Source organism: Pagrus pagrus, assembly GCF_965226575.1.
Source record: "Pagrus pagrus genome assembly, chromosome: 8".
Lineage (NCBI taxonomy): Eukaryota > Metazoa > Chordata > Actinopteri > Spariformes > Sparidae > Pagrus > Pagrus pagrus.
Window position 1 is genome coordinate 6,672,888 of NC_140192.1, and position 10,517 is coordinate 6,683,404.

The window sequence follows — 10,517 nt, forward strand, 5'->3', positions numbered from 1 at the left end:
GGTGTTTGTCAGGAGGAAGTGAGGCTGAATGTAAGGCAAATGGAAGGTCGTATAACAGAGGAGATGTACAGAAGCTCACACAACATACAAATTCAAGCGTTTATTTACTGTTTTGGTGAGACCTCAAGCCGACTCCACATTCAGCTATACTTTCAAAATAAAGTTAGCTGACAAACAGTTCAGATATTATGACTTTTAGACTGTTATTAACGTCATCAAATGGTCATAGATTTAGGAAAAGATCATACTTTGAGTTTAAATAACAAGCTTCAAGTACGTGACATACGTGTTACTCAGGTGACATAACATAAGAAAGATTTTGAGATATTTTAGTGTGCAAATCCAACTTGAACTCAAAATGTGAGGGCTGGTAGATCCTAAAAAGTGCGGTTCACAGCCAAGGAGACTGACTCTCATTACTGTGAAGTTATTACTGCAGTGTTGTTGTTTTTGTTCCTTCGTCATCCATCTATCCAACCCTCCACACACCACTTTGTCGTTCACAGAGAGGGATGCCTTTCTCACCTTTCACCTAACGCCTTCCCTCCATCTTCTACACCCCTCCCTGCTCTCTTTCTCCCTCCTCACACATCGACCTGAGCCATGCTACGAGGCCTTCACATCTGTACTGTACATTCATGCTGTCACGCCATCACTCTCCTCAAACTGCGGATGGACTTCTTCTAACTCTCTCACGCCTCCTCTGACAGGATTTATGGCCTTTCCCTCACTTTCTCCAGCCCATCCACCTCCTCCGTATCTCTGTCTTCCTCTCATCTTCCTTTATACCATTTAGAGGAAAATCAATGCTTCTTGGCTCAGGGTCAAAGAGCTGCAGCAGGGAGCATCTCGTATGTCTCAGTTGGTTAGTTTGGGAGGGGCAGGAGGTAGTCATCAAATCAAAAGGCCTCATGCACCACTGACAGGATACAGGCTGAGTAATGACAGCAGATTCAGTTTGATAAAGCCTCATGTCCTACTGCACTTCCTGCTACACTGTGTTGCTTGCTCCTCAATAAGATATAACGCATTTTAGTTGTTTATGCAACTGTCAAGGGTTAGTAATAAGACACTAGTTGGAATATTTTGGCACTAAGATAACATACTTTGGTTTTTGTCCACTGTTTAATACTTTATAATCTTTATTTAATACAGAGAACAACCCATCGCTCTGAAAAGATAAAATATTACTTCAATTATATTATATATATTACAACAATCTTTTAAGGCTCCAGGAGAAATGAGGTTGAGGCCCGAATATGGCTTTAAATCAAGTGGTGTGATTAAAAAAATCCGGATGGCGACAGTCAAATGCAGCCTTCATAACACCTGCCTTCATAAAGAGCAGTCAGATGCAACGAATCGTACAAATCGGGATAATGGCGAACACTTTTAGGAAGTCTCTCCTCAGGTGTTCATGATGTTGCACTCGGCTGAACACACTGAAAGTTACAAAAAGTAATCCTGAGAGGAACAAAAAATAAAAGATTTTAGAGTAGCACTCATCGCCAAGGTCCAACAGTCCCTTTTAAACCACCCATAGCTGCTAAACCATTTCATAACTTAAGCTCACCAGATCTCACATTGTTAAAGGAAGGGAGAAATCATTCCTGGATCCGTCTCTTTATCCAGATCCACACCAAAAGTTAATGGGATCTATTCTTTTTCTGTAATCCTGCAGACAAATCAACTAAGAGAGAGAAGTTCATATCCTTCCTATGCCATGTAGGTGTCAGATAATCGTAGAAATGAGTCCTTTCCCCTCTGGCAGGAAGGAGACAGCGATTTAGACTCTCTCTCTCTTTTTATTTCTTACAAAAATACTTCTGTCCCTTTTGAGTGACCATGAAACAGCAGATTTTTTCGGAAATAGTTTCACATACTGTATATCCCAGTCAAACACTGACTGTTTTAAGAAGGCTGCTGCAAGGACTTTGGGATAAAGTGTCCTGGAGATGGTCTAGGATCACCGTCTATATTCAGAGCTCTAATCTCCGCCATTAGAGAGGAAATAGGAAGCTGACCCAAGGTCTGTGCTGACCTTGTTCTGTTTGTACAGCCTGTCCTCTTCTTATCTCCCAAAATCCACACACACACACACACACACATAAAGACTTACTTAGGTCACTTTTGGGGAAACTACATCGACTTAAATTCATTTCCTGGATTCATTGCTTCCTCAGTTTTTTTCACCACTGGTCCACAATTAACTGGCTTTGAGTCACGTGTCCCTGAAAGTAGTCATACACACACACATGCCCACACACTGGTCATGTTTTGGCTATCACTCATGATCACTACATGAGGATTAGACTTCATATTCATGTCTCAAATTTGAGGATTCATCCACACTCCTGCCATCACATAATACAACAAATTGGACCCTGGGAGGGGTAGCTTACTTGTCCTACTTTCTCTTTAAGCAACTAATGTACAGTTCAGTTCATTTTATGCTGCTTGGAGGGATGTATTTCAGTTTGTCCGTCAACAGACGGACTTGCAGAGAGGAAAAGAAAGTGATCCCCATCCCATCCTGGGTCAGGCCTGCCCCACTATAATCAGAGTTAGATTAGCTGCCCCTCTGAAGCAGGACCACCTGGTTATATATAGAAACTGCAGCTTTGGGCCTGATCCTCCTCTAATGCCCCTCCACTCTTTGTTAACATCGCTGACATTCACAGGGCCCGCCATGTCTGTGTATCAGAGAGAGGGAATGTGACTGGTGTATGTCTCTCAACATCTCTCTCAGTGTGTATGTATAGGCACGTGTGTGATTGTGTGTGTGTGTGTGTGTGTGTTTGTGCCCGTCCCAGCCTCAGAGCTCAGCTGGCAGCCCGGTCAGTCGGGTTATAGGGGTCTTACCGCAGACAGCTGGGTTAGAGGTTCGTCATCAGACTGAATGATGGAGGTTCTGGAGCACAGAAACAGCAGTGATGTCGGAGGCGGCCTCATGCAGAGCAGTGTAGAGTTGGGAGGTAGCGACGGACCCAATGTAGGCAGCACCCTTAGCTGTGGGAGCCAGGGGGGACTCGAGCTGGACATGACCCCAGAGAGGCTGGAGGGTGAGGGGATGGAGGAAGGAAAGGCCGGGCCTCTTGAAGTATTCCACCCAGTGGTGTCCTCTGATGAACGGGAGACATCGATCGTAGTAGCCGAGGCCTTGAGGTGCCAGGTGAAGATAACAACACGGCGGAGCCTTCATCTTCGTATAGCCAATCACACGGCCCGGGATGTTTATGTACGGCTGGTGGGACATGGGGGACGCATCGCCGAAATCAATACTGGACTTCCGAGAAATACACTGGAACAGAGTAAGATTGGGTGGAAAAGGCAGAAATACTATTATTGAAATGCAGCTTTTTCTTGCAGTTTCTTGAAGGTACACTGCGCAACTTTTTCAAAGGCTATAATCAGAGACAGCCCTTGATTTAAGGAATAGCAGTTTGCAAGCGCTAACATCAGTTTTTGATGTACTTAAAAGCGATATGTATATATTTTAGTTTTATAAACATTACAGCAAAACAAGCTTGTAGTCTGAGTTATGGTGGGGTGGGAACCTGCAGTTCAAAAATATAGGTCTGAATAACTAACTTGAGTCTTTCGATCTCTCCATGGGATGCAGATGTAAACATGTATATCGACATTTAAATATTAAAGTCAGAATCACAGATGAGGAATGTGCCGTAAATGTATGAGCTAGTTTATCCTGGTAGCGGGGTTGCCAGGTTTGTTGTGGCAACCGAGTGGTGCAAACTGTAAGTGTAATCTGTCAAATATCCGGAGACTCTCAAGAGACCTCTTTAATGTGTATGTGTGTGTGTGTGTGTGTGTGTGTGTGGGTGGGTGGGTTGGTGGATGTGTGTGTGTGTGTGTGTGTGTGTAAGAGAGAGAGCGATGAGTAGTTTGCAGCATGCACAAACAATGTTTTTTCTATTTTATTAATAAACCATTAATAGCTGCAGTATAAGACAATGTATTAATAGCTATGTTGTCTGTGTGGATGTGTAAAATATATATATAGAGGTAGTTAAATAACAAGCTGAAGGATTCAGGAAGGCATTTTGAATATTTGGATGGTCGATTTGTGAATGGATGGTTTGAATGAAGCTGCTACACCGCTGAATCATCACCTTAAATGTTGGTAATTTTTATGCTTTTATTCAAAAAGGAGTTTCTTGACTCACAGAGGCAAATTTAGGAATAAAGACAAATATGTGATAAAAGTATTAATAGGGATTTATCACAATATATCCTTATTTTATGTCAGTGATGATTTGATTTACATAGTGTTGTGTAAAGTACCCAAAAGTCATACTTGAGTAAAAGTAAAGATGTGTTCAAATATTACTTTAGTAAGGTGAAAGTCTCCTAAATGAATAGTTCTTCAGTAAAAGTCTTAAAATATTTCAAATTAAATATACTTAAGAATCAAAAGTACAAGTAGGAAATTACGCATTTATTTGTGTGTGTGTTCTTTATACTATGGGTCGACTATTGCCAATGAAGTAAAGCCATTTTGGCTCTGAAGTAACTAGTAACTATAGTCAATCAAATAAGTGTAGTGGAGTAAAAAGTACATTATTTGCCTCCAAAATGTAGTGGAGTAGGAGTATATAGTGGCCAAAAAGTGGAAATCCTTAAGTAAAGTACTTCAAAACTACACTTATGTACAGCACTTAAGTAAATGTACTTGGTTACACGAGTTTTTGGGAATAAGTAGAATTTCAGCCAGTTGCATCAGAGTGGTCCTTCACTTACAGTCCCCCCCTCTTGTCGTATCTCTACACCCTGCTAAAGTGTCCTTGACCCAACACAGAATCATCTTCAGGTTTATGAGTGATGCTTCACAGCTGATCCTGTTCTCTAACTTGAAGCTGTAGAGAGAGGTTGAGCGCAAGAGGTTATTCCATCGTAGTAAGAGGTAGATATAAGAGGGAGATGTCAGTCACTGAAACACATTTTAGCATTGTTGCGCTGTTAATATCATGCAAAGTGGGCATTAACATGAAATACAGCATGTCATTGAACATTACTCACGCTCTTCTAACCTGTTGATTATCAGGATTTTTGCTTCTGAGGCATCAATCACATTGACAAGGAGAGGAGCTGAGTAAACAGACAGAGCAGTAAATGACGGCTCTATTCTTGCACATACACACAGTTGTACAGATAAATATACTTTGGAGGTGTTTGGGTGTCAATGATGGGGTTGCATGTCAAAGATAAATAGGCCTGTCAACACTTACATAATGGGAAAGCTCTGCTCTGTGTGCGTGAGTGTGTCTTTGCAGGAATCTAGTGCCTTGAATCACCTCGCCTGAGGAGGGGCTCATTACAGGCGTATTACGACAGCTGCAACAGAGCAACTGTGTCGTAAAAATGTGTGAAATGTGTCGTTAAAAGTCGTGTTTTCCTACTTCTGACTTTGAAAAATGTAATAAAGCTGTCTCTACTCGTTAGGTCATTTAGTCATGATGTGAAATAACCATAGTTCACAGTAAGTAAATATTAAATATGCATTTTCATATGCTGACATTTCAGGAGCTAAAAATATGCAATCAAACATTTAAGAGGCTGTGAGGAGCCAAAATAACCTAATTTAGACAGTCTTGTTTTTCTGCCTTAGTGATGGACTGCACAAATACTGGGAATGATGTTTTGTTTAAAGGAATAGTGAGTAGGGATTGGTACCAAAACATGGTGTTAAACGGGCCCTGGGGCTAATTTGTTAAATACCGTAGTATTGATAAACTCTGTCGTAAATGCTTCTTTCAGGCTTTTTTTTTATTCTGGTTTTGTCATGTTACTATATCTGCAATACAATCTTGCAAGTAAAATGACAATACTTCATCAATAAATGGATAAAAGGATATTTTAAATTGCTCTGTCTGCTGTTTGTCATCCATTGCCTCTATGTTTTACACGAGCACAGTGTCCTAGCTCGGCTAATAGCGAATTGTTACACACAATTAAAGTAGTATCAATAAGAGTAGTAGTATCAATGAAATCCTAACAATACCCATCTCTAATAGTAAGATAAGAATGGAGTTTCTCAATAATAATCTGACTGGTAATCTAGTCTCTGATAAGGACAAAGGATTTCTTTAAAATATTTTGCCTTTACATTATGATTATAGAGAAAAAGGTCATGGTGTCAAATTCAGTAACTCAATGCACTCCACAACACTCCTCTCTGTTTTTGCTGTTATCACAGACATGTCTGAGTTAGTAGTGACCCCTTGACTCACTCATGGAGCCGTGATATCTAGCCACGTATTGGGGTTTTTTTCAAGGCAGCTAAAAAACTACCGTCGTTCGTAAAAGGCTCTGTTCCAAAGCTGTATTATTAGTTATTAGCATTAACACAATTGTAATTAAGAGTTTGAATTAGATTTTCTTATTTCTTTTGGTTTCACTTTGTCACTTTTTTCCACTTATCCTTGAGAGTTGGGGGAGTCATACCCAGCTGGGACTGGGCTAGGGGCTGGACAGGTCGCTTAAGGCAACTTGTGTTAATTGGCAGCTCTAATTTCGTAGGTGTGAATGTCAGCGTGAATGCTGGTCCGTCTCTCTGATTGATTAGAGACAGGTCCTACTAATTTTCTTCATAGTCAAACTACAGCTAGAGCTTTAATACATCAGGTAAGAGTCAATTATTTTGAAGAGGATTTGAGAGCCAAGTGTTAAAATTATCTTCCATATAATCCCTCTGTTTTCTATTAAATTCAATCTGGCTCTGTATTTGGTCTGCACTGTCACAAGATGACTTATGATAAATTCAGGATATTGCTGAGTCAAGTCTTATGCAAATTTTACTCAAGACACAACCAGTAATGTTAATTTTTTATGTTTATTTTCATCACCCTGCCTCCAGCTTCCTGGAGTGTGTCGTGTCCTTTTTCTTCTGCTCCCCTGTTTCCAAGTTTAATGCCCCCCTCTCTCCCTCTGAGTTCAGTCACTTGTCGCCTTTTTGCTGACTCAGTTTCCATGGCAGCTCACTGCTCAGGTTTTCCACTGCCTCCCTCCCGGTCCTTCTTTAATTTCTCTCAACTCATATAGGAATCAGTTGGCATGGTGACTGATTAGTCACTTTGGCCTTGAGTTTCTGTGGCTGATTTTGATAAATGACTCAAAAGAGCTTTGTGAGGATTGGCTTTGTGGCAAACACCTGTTTTTTCAGTGTTCAACCTTTGTTGTTCAGCTGTGCCTGGTCAACTAAGAGGCTACACACTTGCAGGAACCTTAAATGTCATATTTGTTAGTAGTCATTAATGGTGGTTGTAGTTTGAATGTTGTTATTAAGACTTTGTTTACTAAACCGCAGACTTTGCGCTAACAACAGCAGTTCTGTAGTTTGTCTCCCAATGAGCAAATTTGGTCTCCAACCTCAAGCATGCATTTTAGATATGAGATGTATGCACTTAAATATGTATAAGAATAATAATTTTCAAGTAAACTAGTGAACAGCATTTCTACGCAGAAGTTACTGTGAACAAACATTGATTTGTCCTAACAGATTCATTATTATGCAGTCAAAAGAGCTTAACAGTGAATACTGACAGTTTCTAGCATTTCTAGGAGTGTGTGTGACCTCAACAAGGTTTTTAACTAACAAAGTGAGGACATTTTTGGAATATAAGGACATTTTGGCCAGTCCTCGAAACTTCAAAGGGCTGTTTGAAGTTTAAGACTTGGTTTTAAGGGTTAGTTTAGGGATTGGGTTAGGCATTTAGTTGTGATGGTTAAGGTTAGGGTAAGGGGCTAGAGCAGAGGTTCCCAAATGGTGTGCTGTGTGGCAAGTCCAGGTGTGCCATGGGATTTTGTACAACCGTAGATTATTATTGCAATATACAATACAACAAGTTGACTATATCAGTACGACTACAAAATCCTTTAAAAAACTTCCAAGGAACCCCAGTATTTTTGCAATTCACGCATTTGATGGGCGGTAGGAGTTATTAGAGTGTGGCACATCAAAGACAATGCTTGACAGCCAGTGTGAAGGAGGATCACAAGAGGAAAATGGATGACTTTCTTGTGCAGAGGAGTTCATCTTCTTTTTAATTTTGTGATCTGTCTGGTTTAAATGTGTGTGTTGCCACTTTGTGTTATTTTACAAAGTTTTCAAATGAATTCTTGAATCAGTTTGCTGATAAATATTTAATCAGTTATATAGTTTATCAAATTTTATTTGGCATTAGTCGGTAAAAATAAACATGAAAGAGTGAATACAGGTGTGACTTGAGAATTTGGCTTCCCCTTCGGTGCGCCATGGGAATAAAAAGTTTTAATTGTCTTATGTCTATGAGGGTCCTCGCAAGTATAGAAGAACAAGATTGTGTGTGTGTGTGTGTGTGTGTGTGTGTGTGTGCGTATACTTGTATTACTCATGTTGTGGGGACATATGTTGTATACACAGTCATATTGTGGGGACCGGCATCCTTAAAGGGACAAAACACAAGTCACCATTTCACAAATCATTACATGTTAGGATGAAGACTTGGTTTAAGGTTGGGGCAAGGTTAGGTTTAGGTTAAAGTGTGTGTGTGTGTGTGCGTGTGTGTGTGTCTCTAATCAACAGTCTTGATTAGAGAGGTGTTGACAAGCTGAGTCATTATGACACTGGACACCTACCCCCCAGCTCCTACTTAATCCATAGCAGGACGACAGCTGGGCTTGTTTTTAGCATTCACACATGTACGTATACTGTATACACACACACACACACACACACACACACACTCACACTCACATGAGTTCGTCTTCAGATTCGTCGTGTGCGCTGAGGCATCAATGATGTCTGCAAAAACTCATCACTAAGTCAACACCTCAGAGTGAAGTGCGTCTACACACACACTCTGCTTTCTCTGCTCTGTTGTCAGGCTTCATCACATCAGCAGGGAAAACTGTAACACTGCAGCATTATTTTATTTTAATTGAGCTATAAATGGAATTCAGCCTGCATGAGCACAGTTCAAATAGTATCATAACATTCATCACAGCTTTAACTGTATTACTCACAGAGGTTCCGCAGGCCAAATTCAATCACTTAAATCTGCAGCACTCACTTGAAGCCAAGCAGATGACAGCACATTTATAATAACCATTTTTGTGTCAAATTATATAATTTCCCTATAACTTTTATGGTTCAACTGGGGTTCGGTATTTATTGAGAAACATTAGATTATTAATTTAGTCAGTTTTCATGTCAGAATCATGGGTGATATCTGTGGGTGCTCAATACTTACGAAATACTGGAATGCCATCATGTGGCTAACGTGTTCAACTCCAGTAGAAAAAGGTACAGCTGAGGAGCCCTTTGTCCTAGTTAAATACAAAATAATTGTGTTTTTTTAAACATTTATTACGATAAGTTCCTTGATAAGTCTCACATGACTTCAGTGAACAATGTTGGTTTAGAAAGATAGGTGGCAGAACAAAAACTAAGACAGAATATACTGTACGTATGTTTCACATCCACCTCAAATTATCCAGTTAAATTTTTTAGTGTGTTCACTCCTTTAGGTGCAATATAACGGAAGACCATCTTTCAAAATAATGTCCTACTAGAGTTGCTGCCTCGATGTTATGCTTTCTATTTATGCTGTTCACTTCCTCGAGGTTGAAGCCAGTTTATTGTGATCATTTTATGGGCTATTAACACAAGAACTACTACTAATACTCAGCAAGTGAAGAGAGTGTTGTTAAAGCTGCAGCAGTTCAAAAGAAAAAATATCATTGCTTGATATTTGTTACATTATATATTTAATTAAAACAGCAGTTATAATACAAAGTTAAAGATAAATTGACGTCTTTTAGCTTAAAATTTGTAGTATGCTGTTTAAAAAGAAAGAAACAGGACAGTAGTAATTGTTTGCGTACTGTAAACTGCCAATCTATCAACATTAGTCCCCACTGTATACATTATACTGAAGTATTAGTATATAGTAAGGAATACGTACATGGGACTATGTAGAAAGTTAGAAATTATGATATTATATGCCTTCTCATAAGAACTCAGGAAATGTTAGGAAAGTTATTTTTAAACTCAGTCAACTATCTAATGTACAACATGTTCGTCTGTCTTTCTGTGTTGTCTTTATCCCATCACCAGGTGTTGCTGCTGTGAAGGACTCTGTCCCCTTGTCTCCTCTCAAACCTCCAGCTGTACCTGCAGACACAGAGCAACAAGGTACCGAAGGAGGAAACTCTGCTTTAGGCAGCGACCTGCAGCCTCCCCGTGTTTCCATGGAAACCTCAAATCTCCGACCTCAGACGGCAAAAAGTGAAGATGAAGTGGAGGAAGCCGATGAGGGCAGCGGCCCACTCACAATTTCTGAGCTTGTCTACAGGTCCAGAGTTTAAAATCAATATTTTTTATAATAACTGTTTTATGGCCTCCTTCAATGGCTCTCATGAGAGCTCAAAGCAACCCAAGAAACACACACAAAAAATACAGACACAAAATCCAAAATTGGCATATGATTTCTAAACGTGTTTGCATATCTTCCCTCTCC

At 40.0% G+C, this 10,517-nt stretch overlaps 1 protein-coding gene across 2 annotated transcripts in view; it reads left to right on the plus strand.

Annotated features, from left to right (window-relative positions):
• frmd3 (FERM domain containing 3) overlaps positions 1–10,517 on the plus strand; it is a 62,131-nt gene that overhangs the window by 45,441 nt on the left and 6,173 nt on the right. For both annotated transcript variants that reach the window (XM_084361082.1, XM_084361083.1), the window contains exon 14: positions 10,115–10,352. In XM_084361082.1, the coding sequence (XP_084217208.1) occupies positions 10,115–10,352 (238 nt within the window). The remainder of the gene's footprint in view (positions 1–10,114; positions 10,353–10,517) is intronic.